At 42.7% G+C, this 18,330-nt stretch overlaps 1 protein-coding gene across 1 annotated transcript; it reads left to right on the top strand.

Moving 5' to 3' along the window:
• Positions 1–2,358: 2,358 nt before the first annotated feature.
• Positions 2,359–18,121, top strand: LOC104503072 (DNA helicase MCM9-like; the record flags this gene model as incomplete). Its single annotated transcript, XM_010153443.1, has 6 exons — positions 2,359–2,561; positions 5,941–6,143; positions 7,101–7,304; positions 9,068–9,150; positions 14,019–14,164; positions 16,555–18,121. Coding segments are annotated over 6 exons (2,406 nt in total), but the record flags the coding sequence as incomplete, so codon positions are not given.
• Positions 18,122–18,330: the final 209 nt, after the last annotated feature.

The raw sequence follows: 18,330 nt of genomic DNA, 5'->3' as shown, positions 1-18,330 counted from the left end.
GCTAGAGAGGCCTCCCGAAGAGGGGCAGCGGAGGGGCAGAGCATGTCTCTCACGCAGCAGTACTGTCGAGAAGCTGTCTCCTTCCTGCATTTGTAGAGAAGGGCCCCGGTAACATCCTGAGCTGTGAAAGGACATGCATCCCTGTGCAGCAGCAGGAGCCAAGGCCATCTCGTGTGGCAGCCGGAGGGCCGTGGCAGAGGGCACTTGGCTGCCATGCACAAGGGCCAGGGAGGAGTGACAGAGCAGCATAGCACCACTTCACAGGCCTCAGGGTACTCTGGGAGGAGAGCGGAAATGCTCAGGGGGTGAGAGCTGTGTACCCTCACCACGGAAGGATGTTCTGTGTGGAATCTAGTGCAGTCTGCAAGGAACCCTTGACTGCGGTGCGATACGCACGGCAGGAAGGAGCCCTCTTCCCACCCTCTGGAGAGGCTGAGCCCTGCTGACAGCAGCATTGGGCTGCCACACGGTAGGCACGGAGGCCCTTGTCCTTCACCAAATCTCCCAGTCCAGGCAAGGCCTGGAAGGTAGGTTACACTGCCGGTTTGTAGTTACGAAGAGGTGTTGTCGTCTGATATTTGCCTGATCAGTTGCTCGCTCCCCTTTTTTTCTCCACGTCTGACACAAGGCTAGAGGTTTTCTTGCTTTTTTATGCCTGCTGTATGATTGACTGCCCGAGTTGTTCAGTGCAGAGTCCAGGAAATCAGGAAAGATTGGACACAACGGAGGATATTCCCCACAGCAAGCTATAGTACGTGTTATCAGGAAACATATATTTCCAGTAACTTTTTGCTGGCCATTTGGGAATGAATGGCTCCTGCGGTGGGCTGCACAGCGATGAGGCGGCCTCAGCAGCCTCCCCTCTCTGAACCAAGGCAAATTGGGGGCGAGGGGGGAATTCTTGGGCAGGTTTTGCCATAGCATTCCAGGAGATTTTAGGCTGATTGCAGCTTGTCTACTACTAGGATATTTTGAGCTGAACACTGAAATGAAAAAGGAAGGCTAAGACAGAGAAGAAGCTGGGAAATAGGGAATAGAAGGTTTGAAAGGAGCTGTGCGTACTTGATAATGAGTGGCCGTGCACAACTGTTTTGTGCAGAGTTTCTGACCTGCCGTGGTCTCGGCGTTGTATTATGTGTAGATTTACTGATCGTTGCTGGGAACTTCCCTCCCCCTCACCCCCTTTCATCCTTGGGCATCCTTGAATTTTCACTTTTGATTAATGCTTAGAGGAACCCAAAATCACATGAAGAGATTTCACTGCCATAGTTTAAAGTGAGATTTTGTCTCCACTTCCAGGGGCCAGGAGTTAAAAGACACTTGAAATAGGTTATTTTTCCCCAAATTTTGTTTTGCAGCTCCAAAATATTTGTCTATTTTAGTAATTGATGGGGAGGGGGAGCTGAATGGGTCTATTCCATAATTTTGCAATCTTTGCATTTGCCCTGGTTTTCAATTTGATCTGGCAGATTCAGTCTCCTTACCCTAATCTCTTTTGTTCAATTAACAAAGTCCTAAAACAAGTGTCGTGGTTTAGTTCCAGCCAGCAATAGCTGCCTGCTCACCTCCTCCCCTCCCCCAGTGGGATGGGGGAGAGAATCGGAGTAAAAAGATAAGAGAACTTGTGGGTCGACATAAGAACAGTTTAATAATTGAAACTAAGTGAAATAAAATAATTATACTACTGCTCCTACTACTCCTATTTAACGATAATACGATTACTAGTACTACTAATGATAATAAAATGTAGTTTTAAAAAAGGAAAAAGGGAAGGAAAAGCAAATGATGTAACTGTTCGCCACTGGCTGACCGATGCTTAGCCAGCCTCTGAGCAGCAATTCCCCCCCAGCCAATTCCCTCAGCTTATATACGAAGCATGAGGTTGGATGGCACGAAACATCCCTTTGGTCAGTTTGTGTCAGCCCTCAGGGCTGTGTTCCCCTCCAGCTTCTTCTGGAGAAAAACTTGGGAGCGCGGGTGCAGTATCAGAAACTGAAGAAGTCCTTAGTTTAATATAGACGTTGCTTGACAACAGCTGAAAACATCAGTGCGTTATCAATGCTGCTCTCAGCACACATCCAAAACACAGCCTCATACTAACCACCGTGAGGAAAATTAACTCTATCCCAACTGAAACCGGCATACGTCACTATCAAACATGGGAAACTTAGCAGAATCTGTTCCACAGATCCCAGCTAACCTGCTGGACACTAGTGGGATTTCATGCCATTGGGTGTGAAGTGAGGTACATGCTAGAGGTATGTGGTGGAGCTAACCTGCTATTTGGCCTTCTGTCCGTGGCGCAAGCCAATGTGCTGGATCCCTTTCTTTCACTCAAGTGCACTCCCGCTTTTTAAGAAAAAGACTGAAGTAATCGATTCTTCAGGTTTGACAGTGACTGCTGTGAAGGACTTTGGGGAGTGGAATTTGGAAGCTGGAGCACTGGTGCTTGCAGATGGAGGCCTTTGTTGCATTGACGAGTTCAATAGCATCAAAGAACATGACAGAACCAGTATCCACGAAGCAATGGAACAACAAACCATCAGCGTTGCCAAAGCAGGGTAAGTGGCACGTCAACATATGTGGTAAACCAACAGACGCGATTTCTCTTGTACTTACAAGTTGGAGGGAAGTTTGTAGTGCTGATTAAATATATGTCTTCTTTGTTGTACTTAATACTTTTGTTCTCAGCAGTAAACTGGACGAGACAACTGCACATTTCAAAGGACAGTGTGCACCGGACCAGAGGTTGCACGCGATCAGAATAAATACATACCCCCTTCACTCTTGGGTTTTCAGTCCACCACTGTAGGCCAGGGCACTTTCCTAAAAAGACTTGGTGGTTTTTTTCTTTTCTTTTGCTGTAAGTGGTCACAATAATCATGTGAAATGAGGAACTCTGTGAATTTTTTATTGGAACTCAAAAAGCGGGACTGCGTTTCTCTGAAGCCCAGTAATACTGCATGGTAACAGATGACGACCATGAGATTTCCAGGCTGCTGAATTTTATATGCTGGGCACGGCATAAATATAAACTGCCACTTGTTTTCAGTTCCTCGCCTTCTTTTTCAAAGTAGTATGTGTTCAAATCTGCTATTTCCACCCCCTGCCACTTTGATCTTTGAGCTCCTACGTCATTCTCTCAGGCATATGCAGCTCTTGCCCAGGCCCAAATAATTTCCTGGCTAGTATTGCTGAAATCCCTGCTGCTCAAAATGCATCATCCTTTCCCCATTCCTTCTTGCCGCCTTTGGCTCAGCTCTTGCTCCAATCACATCTTCTCTGCTCCTCTAAGTGATCACGTCCTTTCCTTACTCCGAGCACTGCCACTCAAGCTCTCTTTAACCCCTTCGGCAGACAGCAGAAAGGTAATGTCGCTCTCACCTGGGAGACTATTAGGCTTTGCCAGTAGTGCAGCTGGGGACAAATATTTGGAATCAGCATGATCCTATCTACTTAGTAAGTTGGTGACACGTTTTTGCTGGGTTCCTTGTCGCAGTTGGTTAGGTTTTGTAGACCCCAAAACTCAGTTTGCTAACTTGTGCGTACAGCCTCAGTTGCTCGCTTTTAAGGATTACATCTAATGAGGATTTTTTTGAGTAGTAACTTTGCACAGATGGGTTAAGCACTTTGTTAATTTAAGGTCTGATTTTGGTGTATGGGAGATGAGTTTTTTTCCCCATCGGGTATAAGCTAGTAGAAGATCTGTGGTCCTTCCTCTCAGGTACAGAAAAACTTTGGATGTGAGGCAGCAGTTATTCAGGAGCTGACTAGAAATAGCTCAGTGACAAACCAATGTTAGAATCTTCTGCTGCTGCCTTAGCCAAAAGGATTACATTTGGACTACTAGAATAAAAATAATCTCTCCCCACATCTAAAAACAGCTGCTCGGATAGCGTGGTTAAGACAGGAAGGTTGCTGTTTCCCTGGAGAAACAGTTGATGTGGCTGCCATCATTCATTGGTTGGGTTCATGTTCATAATATGTTTACACACAGGAATAAAACATACATTTATATTACATTTTATTTTGCTTTCTTAAAATGCGTATTAAGCTAAAATGTTGCTTTCTGTCATAATAAAGTGTTTCTATATGGTGTAAATCAGCAAAGAAGGGCCAGCTACAAGAAGGGCTGGAAGGAGGATCTGAGCAACTAGATCCTCTTGTTCCTGTCAGTCTGACCTCGGTGCCAGGGAAGGTTATAGATGAGATCATCCTCAGTGCCAGCACACGGCACATACAGGACAACCAGGTGATCAGTCCCAGCCAGCACGGGTTTATGAAAGGCAGGACCTGCTTGACTAACCTGATCTCCTTCTGTGACAAGGTGACCCGATTAGTGGGTGAGGGACAGGCTGTGGATGTTGTCTACCTAGACAGCATAAAGCCTCTGACACCATTTCCCACCACATTCTCATGGAGAAATGGGCTGCTCATGGCTTGGATGGGTATACCCTCCACTGTATGAAAAATGGCAGGATGGCTGTGCCCTAAGAGTTGTGGAGAATGGGGTTAAATCCAGTTGGCGGCCAGTCACAAGTGGTGTTCCCCAGGGCTCAGTACTGGGGCCAGTTCTGGTTAATGTCTGTATCAACAGCTTGGACAAGCGGATCAAGTGATCCCTCAGTAAGTTTGCAGATGACACCAAGCTGGGTGGGAGTGTTGATCTGCCTGAGGGTAGGCAGGCTCAACAGAGGGACCTGGACAGGCTGGATCGATGAGCTGAGGCCAGCTGTGTGATGGTGTTCCCCAGGGCTCAGTACTGGGGCCAGTTCTGGTTAATGTCTGTATCAACAGCTTGGACAAGCGGATCAAGTGATCCCTCAGTAAGTTTGCAGATGACACCAAGCTGGGTGGGAGTGTTGATCTGCCTGAGGGTAGGCAGGCTCAACAGAGGGACCTGGACAGGCTGGATCGATGAGCTGAGGCCAGCTGTGTGAGGTCAACAAGGCCAAGTGCTGGGTCCTGCATTTGGGTCACAACAACCGATTGGCTGGAAAGCTGCCTGGCAGAAAAGGACTTGAGGGTGTTGGTCAACAGCCAGCTGAATAAGAGCCAGCAGTGTGCCCGGGTGACCAAGAAGGCCAATGACATCCTGGCCTGTATCAGGAAGAGTGGCCAGCAGGACTAAGGAAGTGATTGTGCCCCTGTACTGGGCATGGGTGAGGCCACACCTTCAATGCTGTGTTTAGTTTTGGGCCCCTCACTGCAGGAAGGACATAGAGATGCTGGAGCGTGTCCAGAGAAGGGCAGCGGAGCTGGGGAAGGGTCTGGAGCACAAGTCCTATGAGGAGAGCTCAGGGAACTGGGGTTGTTTAGCCTGGAGAAGAGGAGGAAACAGCCTCAATTTGCACCAGAGCAGGTTTAGATTGGATATTAGGAAAAAATTCTTCACCAAAGGGTTGACAGGCATTGGAACGGGCTGCCCAGGGGGGTGGTGGAGTCACCATCCCTGGAGGCATCTAAGAGACACATGGATGTGGTGCTCAGGGACTTAGTTTAGTGGTGGACTTGGTAGTGCTGGGTTATCGGTTGGACTGTATGATCTTAAAGGTCTTTTCCAACCAAACCAGTTCTGTGATTGTATGATTCTCTGAAAGTAGTATTTATTTCTCAAAAGTTATGTTGGCTTTCACTATTTAAGGACCCAGCTGTATATAGAGGTGACTCATGGCAATATTGTCTAGTTACCTTTGGCATCCTGATTGATACCAAGATCAATTTGTTATTCTGTCTTGTTGCTATTCTCCGGCTGAGAAATGCTGTGTGTATATATATATATATAAAAATAAATTAGTTGTGTATATTGTTTTGCTCTTACAGTCTTTCAAGGTAAGAAGTGCTCTTTCTAACGTAAAAACATGACAGTTTTCAACACTTTGGAATCATTTCCCCTACCCAGTTTAATTAAAGCACAGTGTTCACCATACTTTCCTCTAGCTTGGTGTGCAAGCTTAACACAAGGACAACTATCCTGGCAGCAACAAACCCAAAAGGCCATTATGACCCTAATGAGTCCGTCTCTGTCAACATAGCTCTTGGCAGTCCCCTGTTGAGCAGATTTGACCTGGTCTTAGTGTTGTTAGATACAAAGAACGAAGAATGGGACCGCATCATTTCATCCTTCATCTTGCAAAGTAGAGGTAAGAGTAGACCTTTAAAATAATAAGGTGTGAGGGGGTTTTTAATTTTATTTTATTTTAATTTTCTCACATTTCAATTCAGTTTGTTGAATTTTTCATCTTGATCAGTTTTTACATTTTTGCTACAGTAGTTTCCTGCAGTATGGTTGTTTTTTAACAACCATAGAGATAGAGATTGCTACGTAATGAATAGGGGTGAGCTGAGAGCACTGTACTTTTACTCTCTGATCATTTACAAGAGATTTCGGCCCAGCCTGCCCAGTAAGTGGGTAGTTTCCAACTTGGGCTTTTGGATTGCTTGATGTGCAGATCCGACGCACCATGCGTGCTGTTAATAGGAAACTTAATTCAGACAGAACAAATCTGAGCTGCATGTGCTGCGGGGCTCAAGGAATGAACAATAGTGTTCCCTACTGGAGCTCTGTGTTCCAGAATTAGGGGAGGCAGTGTGGTTTGATTTTAACAAGCCCCTTCTCCATCCGCTTCAGGACCATGCCTTTGATCCCCATTAGGGAAGAAGTGGTTAGAGGAAAATTTTTCAGGTAGCTTCCTTCCCTTCCCAAAACATTTCCCTGCAAAAAATGTTCAGAATATGGCAGGCAGCTTTTGGCTCCTACCAAGCAGGTGAAACGGCCAGAGGAGGCACCTACGCTCATGTAGCATGTTACACGCAAGGAATGCTAGAGCGCTTAGCACTGGCTGTTCCATCTGGTGGGCAGTCAGTTTGACAGCAGTTCTGCTGAAATTCCTGAAGGCTTTACTGTGGATTTTGATAGGGGAGGGATTGGATGGTGTGTAAAATTCCACCCAGGAATTCCTTTAGGTCTCATGTACAGACAACCCAGTATGCCACAAAAATAACATGATGTGTCTTTTAGAACCCATCTAGCAGGAATTCTTAGGAAAAAGCTTGATGTCTGTTGTTACAGAATTACTGACTAGGCAGTTTTTACGCAGGTTGCCCAAGCAAATCAGAAAAGCTTTGGAGCATGGAAAAGATGAAAACCTACTTCTGCCTTATAAAAAGAATACAGCCAAGATTGTCTGACGAGAGCAACCAGATACTTGTACGCTACTATCAAATGCAGCGTCAGAGTGACTGCAGAAATGCTGCCCGAACTACCATTCGCTTGTTAGAGAGTTTGATACGCCTCGCGGAAGGTAAGGCCACGGCAATTTTATTTTTAGGCTAACAATTAACCTTTATAAAATGAACAGGTCAGGAGTATAATTATAGCCAGTAAGCAGAGTAGCAGCTTTTCCAGAGAGGTAGGGATAGGTGATTCTTGTATTGGTTTGCCTTTTTAATCTGAAGAGACTTGGGGTTTTGAGATTTTGAATGTGGGGAAGGGTGTAACATTTAGATTATGAAAATCAGTTTTAATTCTGTCGTTCTCACACCCACAACAAAAACTAAAACCGCTGGAATAAATCACGTTTGAGAGAAAAATCTCAGAAGTTGTGTGTCTCTGGGAAAAGCAGTCTCAGGAGATACTTCACTTCATTTGAGTCCTTAGTTGCCATCCTACTTAGCCTGAGGAAAGTTTATTTCCTTTAATCCTAAAATTATGATAACATCAAAAATAAAACATTTTTGTTTCCTTAAGTATCAAGTCTGTATTTTGCAACAGGACTTCAACATCATATTTTATTAATAAGAACAAAACCAGAGGAAGCAGTAGGCCTCTGTCTTAACATGATTTTGTTTTATAAATTGGCATATCAAACATTTTCAGGATGAATTTAGAAGTATGTACTGAATTTTTGTGTGACAATCATAAATGGTGTTTATGCCAGTCAGTAACGTAGTGCTTCCTGTATCACATGTTTATATTTTGGTCTCCATTTTGGGGGAAAAATTATTTAAGTGAAAGACATTCCTGATTCTAGGGATTCACATGTTATTTTCACATTCAGTGTTTCTTCCATTCTTATCCCTCCACATAACTTTAACTAGCATTGTGTTCTTTCCAAGTATTACATAGATGGTATTATTTAACTTGCCTTTTTCTTGCTGAATACAAACTGTATGCGTTTCCACGGCCAATTAGGGGGAGAACTTTGTGTGGGAAATAATTTGCGTTATATCCATTTACAAAAATTAGTTTTGTTTTGCTGACTTAAGAAGGGAAAGGAAGAAAAAATAAAGCTGTTGACGAGAAAAGCATTTTAAATAATGCTAAGTTTGTGACACAGACCAGTTAAAGGACATCACATCTTTTCTGACCTGTGATGAAAATAAGACTTAATTTTTTACTTTATGGTGACGACACATATCTATATAGATAGGGATGTTTCCTGTCACACTCTGCTGTGATATCCAGCACTTTACAGTTACATGACAGGAAAAGGGGTAACGGGTTTAAATTGAAAGTGTGGAGGTTTAGATTAGATATCAGGAAGAAGTTCTTCCTGGTGAGGGTGGTGAGGCACTGGAACAGGTTGCCCAGGGAAGCTGTGGATGCCTGTCGTGGTTTAACTACTGAATCCAGCACAACCCCCCAGCCCTGGAAGTGTTCAAGGCCAGGCTGGATGAGGCTTTGAGCAACCTGGTCTAGTGGAAGGTGTCCCTGCCCATGGCAGGGGGGTTGGAACTAGATGGGCTTTAAGGTCCCTTCCAACCCAAACCATTCTATGATTCCCTGATTTTTTCACGCCAGCATTTTAAGCATCTTCATTCCAGCTGTCACTGTAACTGTAATCCAGAAGTCACTTTACACACTTTACTAGTAAAACTAAACCTTCCAATTCCTGTTGAAATTTACACAAAAATCAAAAGGATTATATTCACATTTAAGTTAGGCCCATACACGGGTGTTTGAAGAGCTGAAGAAATTTGAAGAAATATCCTGTTTTTTCTAGTACAAAAAATGTCTTTTTGACTTTGGTAACACTTTTTTTCAATCACCATTTATTTTTGATAGCTCATGCCCGGTTGATGTTTAGGGATACCGTGACTTTGGAAGATGCTATAACTGTAGTATCGGTGATGGAATCTTCTATGCAGGTAAGGTTCCTTGCAGATAATGCCGTCGCTGCAATACCACATTTAAGGGATACAGTTTGTCATGTAGATACCTGTCAGCTCCCGTTATCTCTTTGGAGAGGGTGTCATGGACTCTTGGAAAGTAGTTCATCAGAGACCTTGACAAGTAATTTTGAGTCCATCTTGATTATTAAAATCCTTAAACAGAAATTATACTGAAAAATACGGATTGGTGAGAAAGTCCTGGTACCTTTTTTTATAGACTTTGCAGTGTAAGTGAAGTTTTGGCATTCTGTTGACTTTTGGTAATCTACATTTAAAGACCTTTTGAGGCAGAAATTGTGTCTGTATCACTGTGTTTAATAGCCTCTGATGGGTTTTTCTTACATGATGTTATCTTGTCACTCATTAACTAGGTATGAGAGAACCAAATAATTTTTGTGGAACAGGTTTCAAACAATGGCCGTGACCTATACTTTATTTTGCCATTAGATAATTTTAAAATATGTTGGTGGTGATAGTAAAACTCAGAACTTCTAGAATACTACTTTTACTCTGAAAAACCTTAGAAGTCCAAAACTTTGGTTGCGCTGAAAATTGTGCATTTCAGCTAGCATGTGGATTTGTGTAATGTTTCTGTGTAAAAAGGCACTGAAAAAATGTGGAAGGCTAGATTTTAGTTTACTGTGTCATTATTAGGATGTTGAATGTAAATAAAAAGCAACATATTTAGAATTAATTAAAAGGAAAGTGAATCTGATAGAGGCTTTTTAAAAATGGAAATGTGGAAAATAACATAGATACTATTACTTCAGATAGAATATTTTTAAGGGAAATAAATCTTCATGATTTAGAGTAGGAAAAAAAAAACATAAGCAGATTATCGAGAGTTTTATGCAGGGGGGGTTTTAGCTTGTCTGAAATATTTGGGTTTGGCTCTGTCAGACATGGTGTACTCCACTGCACAGATGACTGGTCTGATCCAAAATGGCATTTCCTATGTTTCTGTATAGGTTGATATGAATATATTCAAATTTTAAAAATGTATATAGCACCCATTAGCTCAATGGACATTAAAGACCTTTGCAGGAGTAGATATGTTCCTTTTTTGGAGAGAAAGCTCTTCCGGATAGATGCACAAAGTCACATATGGCAGGTAGGCACTTGGGATCTCCCTTGTTCTTTCAGTGGGGGCTGAGAGACTAATTGCACTTTGTGCCACAAATAATGTACTGCACAGTGTTGCAAATGGAATCTGTCTCAAAAATACTACAGGGCCTGACCTTATTAAGTAGCAAAAGATTATTTCGCTGTCTGCTGTGATTCATCTTGCACTGTTTTGAAGAGCTCAGCTCTTCAATGGCAGCATGCATCTAAGTTAAAATAAGAAGCTGTGCTAACATATCCGGTCAAAACAGCAGAAGATAATCACGTAAGTGTTCATTAACCATGATTAATCCTGTAATTCACTAGATGGGCATTTGATGGGACAATGGTTTCAAAGCAATATGGTTTTGGATATAAGAAATCTGAAATAATCAGGTTTTTTGCATAACAGATCAGAAAGTGGAATGTATGTGTATAATAGTAGTGAATGTGTATTGTCAGCTGTGTATCCCTCTGCCTCATCAGTCTGAATAAATGCAAAAGAATTGTTTTAAGTGTGGGTCGCTTTTTCACAAGAATTGGGCTTGTTCAGCCTGGAGAAGAGGAGGCTCCGGGGAGACCTTATTGCAGCTTTCCAGTATCTGAAGGGGGCCTACAAGGGTGCTGGGAGAGGACTTTTTACAAGGGCCTGTAGTGACAGGACAAGGGGTAACGGGTACAAATTGAAAACAGGGAGGGTTAGATTAGATATCAGGAAGAAATTCTTCACAGAGAGGGGGGTGAGGCACTGGAACAGGTTGCCCAGAGATGTTGTGGATGGCCCATCCCTGGATGTCTTCAAGGCCAGGCTGGATGTGGCTTTGAGCAACCTGGTCTAGTGGAAGGGATCCCTGCCCATGGCAGGGGGGTTGGAACTAGATGGGCTTTAAGGTCCCTTCCAACCCAAACTGTTCTATGATTCTATTCTATACAGCCCTGGCCCCCAGGGCTGCAGTTTGCAAGCATCTGTCTGAATAGCTCAGTGAGACATTTGCCTGAATTGTGACTGCAGAAGACTACCTGGAAGTAGGTTGAATGGTCATCATAGCAAGTAGGCAAATGTGTTCATTTTTGCTAGGAATCTGCAAATCTGCAACCTGCTCTTTAAGGCCAAGTTTTACTTTTCTCCTGGAAAGTATGAATGATTCACTGAAACCGTTTCTTTTTGAAGGAAATAATTTGTTTTATTAAAAAAAAATAGAAGTAACACACAAAGGTGTATTTTCAGAAATTGGTTCCTTGTCTAGAAAAATCAGTAACTTTACATATAGATACATCCTGTGTTTTCTGCCTCATTGCCAGGCTGTAGAATGAGGCAGTAAATGGGGAAGTAAGTACCCGTGTCATTCCTGAAGGACTGGCTGCCACCTTTCACCTCAGCAAGCTCTGTCTTCAGCACTATCTTTGCAGCATCTATAAAGAGTCATCTTCTTGCCTCTGTAAAATCGAAGTTCCTGGTTCTCAGGCTGGTATTCAGATACTTTCTGTGAGCCCTCTTGGGAGGGAGGACTGTCACACTTTCATCACCAGCCTAGTTCATTGGTATTTTTTCTTTGTTTCATCCTCTAATTCATCCCTATTTTCCTCTTTCTTACTTTGTCCTCATGAGCATATTCTAATCCACCCTGGCTTGATCTTTCCTTTGCCTCTTTTCCGCTATGTTAACACTGTCTCCCTCCTTCTCCTGGTCATGTTTTCATCCTTGTTTTATTCCCTTCCAGTCCCTCTCACTTTACTCCCTTTTTTCTTCCCACCCTTAGGCACTTTTACAGCCTTCCTTTCTGCTAACTTTCCCTGTAATGTTTTCTGGTTTCTCTCTCTTCTAGATCCTCTGCCCTCGGTTCCGTAGCATGTGGATTTGTCTTGTGGCTGCCTTCCTCTACTCAAAATGGTATCTCAGAGTCTCAGAGCGGCAGCTACCTGAGAGACGTGAGCACCAGCACAGGAATGATTCACCAATACCTTAAATTCAGCCCCATCCCGCTTAGAATTTCACACACACAAGAACATTTAAAAGCAGCTCACTGCGATGGCAAAGTCAAGCACTGAAAAGTCAGTGGGGGAAAGACATAATGGTACCCCTCGGGCATATATCTCAAGATATATAATCACGGATTCCTTTTTTTCCATTGGATCCTTAGGTCACAGCTTGACAGTACTCAAGCCAAAAGCAACTATTCTTTGTCAGTGTTTTGCTGAATGTTTTGTTTATTACCTGCTGTTCTAAAGGAAGAACGGGATGGTGCCACTCCCACTCTGTGATCTGGAGCTGAATTACGCACCATCCAGAAAAAGTTGTCCCCTGGAGCATACCCCATGAGGGCTGGTTAGGGCCCCAGTTTCAGAGCAGTAACACTTTGCGTGTTCGAGCACATTTTCTGTTGACTGCAGTTCCCTTCTGTGCACACACCACATCAGGAACCCAGTTACAGATTTATTGCCTTTCAGGACTTTTTCTTAATTGACTTATTTTGAATCACAAGAATTGGAACTTATCATCAGAGATAGAAGTTAGTTCTCCTTGGAGGCTTTTAACTGTCCTAACCAGCGACTGGACTTCCCTTTCTACAGTCCCTGCCTCATTAACTATGAACCTTCCAGTCCCTGAAACAATTAAGGCAGGAGGTTCTGCAACAACCCGTTCCATGACTACAGATGAATGCTTCTGTGTGGAACAGATCTATCATGTTCCTGAGGTGCGAAAAGCACCCCGAGTGGTTACTTCAGGAGGATGTATTAATGTGAACAGCCTCAGTTTTAGCACTGGGTAGTTTTAGAGGGCTTTAATTAGCCACCATAACGATGTCTTGTCAGTGTAATTTGTTTTTTTTTTTAATACATTTTGAAAGTGGAAGAACCAGAAATTGCTACAAATCAAAATGTGTGGTCCATGTGATGCCATATGGAGCAATTTCTGGGTCTAGAGACTCCGTTGGCTTTTACTATTGCTCTCGCGGAACTTGATACGCATCTTGTTCCGTAGTTGTGCTGATCTTCATCGATTAGGCAGGAGTGGTAAATGTTAGCTAATCTGTGGCAAAACAGAGGGTTTGTGCTGTGGGGTTTCTTTCCAAAGAGGAATTCACTCCGGAGCTATTCTAGATTATTTGTTGTGGAACCAATCACTTTGTGCAGATGCTTTGTTCCAAATAAAAGCTACTTCATTTCTCACAAGGCACAGCGAAATTGTCCTAGATTAAAATCACTTGCTCTCTGGAATTATTCCTGAATAGCTAGTCACTTTGAAAGTGCTGTTCAGAAATATTTTTGCCGGTCAGTTTACCCTGTGTTGAGAAGCCTTAATACCCAGGTCTTTGCATGTAAATAATTACGCAAAGCTAATGAAAACTTTTAGCAGGCAGAACTTTTTCTGTTATAAAAGTTGCTCACATGGGTGGAGTTTTCACACGGTGTTTGGAAAACTTCTTTAATCCTAATTTCCATTTTTAGTCCTGATGTTCTCAAGCCTTAGGCAGAATTTCCATTTTTTGTATAAACAAAAATAAACCAGTAAGAGTAAACTGCAGGCTTGATCATATAACTGCTTGATGTGTGGCAGTAACTTTACCTGTGTGAGCAGACCAGATAGGGTTATTTGTGAGAAAGCAGTTACTCAGTAAATATTTGTTACCTTAAGCTTTAAAATATCTAATTGAGAATTTTGTATAAAATGGTCTTTGCTGTTTAAATTCTGTGCTGATAGCTTCCCTTTTGTTTTTTTCCTTACCTCTTTGGTGACATAGGGGGGTGCACTTCTTGGAGGGATCAATGCCTTACACACCTCATTTCCAGAAGATCCAATGGCGCAGTACCGAACACAGTGTGAACTCATATTGGAGCGACTGGAGCTACAGGATCTTCTGCACAAAGAGCTGCGAAGACTTGACAGGTTATAACGTGCAAAGTAACAAAACAGTAGCAAAAAAGTATCATTTGACAATAGTATCTGGAAGGGGCTCTAAAAACAGAATCTGATGTTGGGAAGGGACTCGTTCTTTAGAGGACATGGATAAGCAGGTAGATTGTTTTAAAGTAACACCCTGAGATCATCACAAGATCATTTCTCCCTCTGGATTATGGACTTGACAGAGAATTTAACAACATTTTAATCAGTTCCCAACTCATATCTGCTCACATAAGTTTCAGCAGATTCAGCATTGCTTCTTAGGGTCAAAATGCCAGATTCTGTAGCTGAGCAAATAATTTTATATAACCTTTTGTTACTTGCTTGGTAAAATACAGCAGATCTGCTTCATATTTTTTAAGCCTTCTTTTGTGTTGGGCTTGTCAGGTCAGGATCCTTCCCTTTTTCTCGGTCTCTTCTCTAGTTTTCAGCTCACTGAAATGAAATTTGGAAAGTCTATTTGCTCTTATTAATAGAAATCTTTTAATGTACTGAGGCTGAGAGGAAAACACTAGGACTGGATGGAAATAAAATTTTAAAAAACCTGTTTTCTGAAATGAGATTAGGGTCTAAAAAAGCTCATACTTTATTATTCTTAAAAACAGATAAAAGATTAATGTTATGGAAGCCAGTGGAATAAGAATAGCTGAGAAAATACACTTTTTCCTTTAAATATTTTTCAGTCTAACTTTGTAACTCGTTGTAAGGCCATCTTATATTACCACCACAGCAATGAAAGCAGATGAAAGTAGGATATCTCCAGCAGACAGATGAAAGCTACTTTTAAAACAGAGATGTTCCTAAGGCATCACAGAAACATAGGTGGGATGGGAGATCAGCTACGAAGACAGGATCAGGTCTGCATTTGACCTTCCTGGCAGGGGCTTGTGTTATCTGCCTTTTAATGAAGAGGATTTTCCATTGCCATTGGGTAGTCATAGAGTCCTATTCATAGAATCACAGAATGGTTTGGGTTGGAAGGGACTTCAAAGACCATCTAGTTCCAACCCCCCTGCCATGGGCAGGGACACCTTCCACTAGACCAGGTTGCTCAAAGCCACATCCAGCCTGGCCTTGAACACTTCCAGGGATGGGGCATCCACAACTTCTCTGGGCAACCTGTTCCAGTGCCTCACCACCTTCTCCATGAAGAACTTCTTCCTGATATCTAATCTAAACCTCCGTCCTGATGCACATAAAGTTTTTCCCAATATCCCACTGAATCCCTCATGCTGCAAATTCAGCTGATTTCTTCTTCCTTCTCTTAAGACTCTTAGAGAATACTAAATGAATGTCCTATTTAAAACAGCCTATTCTGTATTAGACGGCTTGTCCTATGCATTGTCCCTAAATTTCAGTATAACAAGCATGAATCTTTCAGCCCTTCTTAATAAATCAGACAATGTTTTCTACTTTACATCAAAATTTCAAGAATAAACATATTAGTAAATAATGTTAATCATGGTTCTGAAAGATAGCTGTTTTCTCTCTTATATAACACAGGAACTGTTCATACTGCGTAGGGATCATTTCACCTACACTGATACTGTTGCTTTGGGGATAGAATGTGGCTGCTCTTCACTCATGGTCAGAATTACTAGCAGAAAGTAGAATGCTATCTCCCTTGGAAATTAGATTTACATAAGTAAATTTAAATGTAGGTTTAAATATAAATTTAGTTTACAGACAATAAACAGAATATCTTTCTATATATAGCTATACCGGGCTTGGAGGGAACCCTTGTTCTAGTGCCTCTGTTGTTTTGGAGGGCCCTGAGAATATTAACAGCCACAGACAGTGGTAATTAAGGTGATAATAGGTGATCTGAGATGCTTTCACTCTATCATGTGGAGTTGTTGACATGCTGGGTCCATGGTGATTGTGGGAGAAAACCACCCCTATTCCAAGTAGTACCTAGATGCTACATTCTGATACCTCATTTGAGGCTTTGCCTTGCTTGGGGTAACATCTAATGAGGTTCCTGTTCTAGAAGATATACTTACAGAATATGTAATCCCTCAGGGACCCTAGCAATGGCTGTAAGTAGCACAAAGCTGTTTGTTTGGGCTGGTTTTTTGTTTGGTTGGTTTGGTTTCCCAAGGAAATGAAGTTCAGATGGTTTCTTTCTCTGTCCATCTGCCTGCTTTCTACTGGGGACACTAAATTCTGCCACTTACTGTGGAAGGTGCTGAAAGATCACAGACTGTGACACCAGCTTTCAGAGCGAGATGTGAAACTTAATAGTGCTCTTCTGTGGCCGACGTGGGCTGTGGCTTTTCACCATTCATCAATACTAAGCCTCACTAATGCAGTAAAGAAAGAAAAAAAAAGAAAAAGAATTTACTATTACTTTTTTTTTTTTTTTCATTCCATAGATTACAGAAGGAAAATTCATGCCAGCTGCAGCCCGAAGAGACAAGTTTCGGTACTACTACAAGATGTTTGAACAAGGATACGTTTGGACAGACAAAGCAAACGTCTCAGTCAGAACCTGCAGATCAACAAGAGAACAACGCCGGGCTACAGCCGCCTTTGCCCGAAGGCGACTGTGAAGGGGATATTCATCCAGGACCCTTATGCAACCCGGCACATGGTAATAACAAAACTACAAAACACTTGATTAAACGTAGTAGGAGAGGTGATGATGGCAGCCTGGCATGGTTTGACAGCCTGGAAGAGATCAACACTGATGCTGAAGAAGCCTTTGAGAAAAAATCCCCGGTGCCCAAGATATCTCCAAATAACTTGGCTTCAAACACCCTGTGTAAAATACCCTGTTCTGAAGGAAGAAGTGCTTCAATAGCAAGGAAGGGAAATGGAATGAGGGAGTCACTAGCAACTGTGAATCCACATACCTCTTTGGAACAGGACAAAGGTTCCAAGCTAAGCAGGAAAAGGTCTGAAGAACACAACTGTTCTTCTTCAGAAGTAAATATTCAAGACCCAGCATCACCAAGTACTGGTGGGCAGGATTCAGTTGTTACACAACACGTTTCTAAAAGCTGTCAGAGACTGCACAGGAAGAAATCACATGGGTTCTTTACAAGCACACAGGACCCCGAGGCAAAAGCCCTTCCCTCAGTATTGCCTGCCTCTGTCCTGCCCGACCTTTCAAGTGATGCAGATTCTGTGTTAGGAGAGGAAGAGAACAGCGTATCTCTAGCAGCAAAAACAACAACAATTTCCATGGGGAAACGAAGTAAAGGACAAGTAGTGAAGGAAATGGAGGTAGCGAGTTCCCATGAGCCAGAAATCCTTGACAGTGAAAGTCCTCCAGCAGCTAAACTAGCTAAATTTTCTTTCAGACCAAGGACAAAACTTGATCATTTTTCAGAGAAGGATGAAAAATTTACTCTTTTTCAGAGTGAAACTATTTTTAAGCCTGGAGAGGAGCTCCAGGGAGAGCAGCTGCCAAAAGAATCCTGCCCCCCTGAGAAATGCAAGATGACACTGGCTCGCCTAGGAAAAAAACATTTGGAAAAACGATCAATTGGTAATAAAGGGAGAGAAGAGCAACAGAGTCAGGCCTCAGGGAAGGAGGTCAGAGGAAGTGCATCAATACGCTCTGATGTCAGTTCTCGTGCTGTGTCTTCTTCCCCCACTGAAAAGACAAGGGAGGGAGAGGAGAAGCTTGGTGGCCCAAGCACAGAGAAGGTGCACTCCCACACATTAGCCAAGCTGTCGACTTTCTCCTTTGCATCACGTCCTGAGTCAAAATTGGGAATGGCACCTACCGTTAAGATTGACCCTGGCAAGGAAAGCCATAGCCCATTGCTGAAGGTGCACGTCAGCAATCCCGTCAGAAGGAAGAGTTTTGCTTTGGGAAATGCTAGTAAAGCCAGTGTGGTCACACAGAAATCTCTCTTCTCTATAGCAGAGCTAGATGATGCTACATTAGATGTTGACTGGGATGAAGAGGTTAGGAAAAATCCAAGCACGTAACACGTATCTATTCCAAATTACTTCACATACAGTTCTTCTGAATCTCCATCCTTCTATCAGTTGTGTCCGTAGTTTACAGAGCATTTAAAAACAGTCATCCTGGACCTCTGTTGACACCAATGAACACGCTGTCTTTAAGGGCCATGTACTTTACAGCAGCTAAGGACGGCACGTACTGCAGGCCTGATGTGGCTTTTAGTTTTCTAAAC

The sequence above is a fragment of the Eurypyga helias genome, unplaced genomic scaffold (genome assembly GCF_000690775.1).
Source record: "Eurypyga helias isolate BGI_N326 unplaced genomic scaffold, ASM69077v1 scaffold5266, whole genome shotgun sequence".
In the NCBI taxonomy this organism is placed as follows: Eukaryota; Metazoa; Chordata; class Aves; order Eurypygiformes; family Eurypygidae; genus Eurypyga; species Eurypyga helias.
Note: the sequence above shows the minus strand (reverse complement) of the source record. Positions and strands in the feature narration are given on the sequence as shown.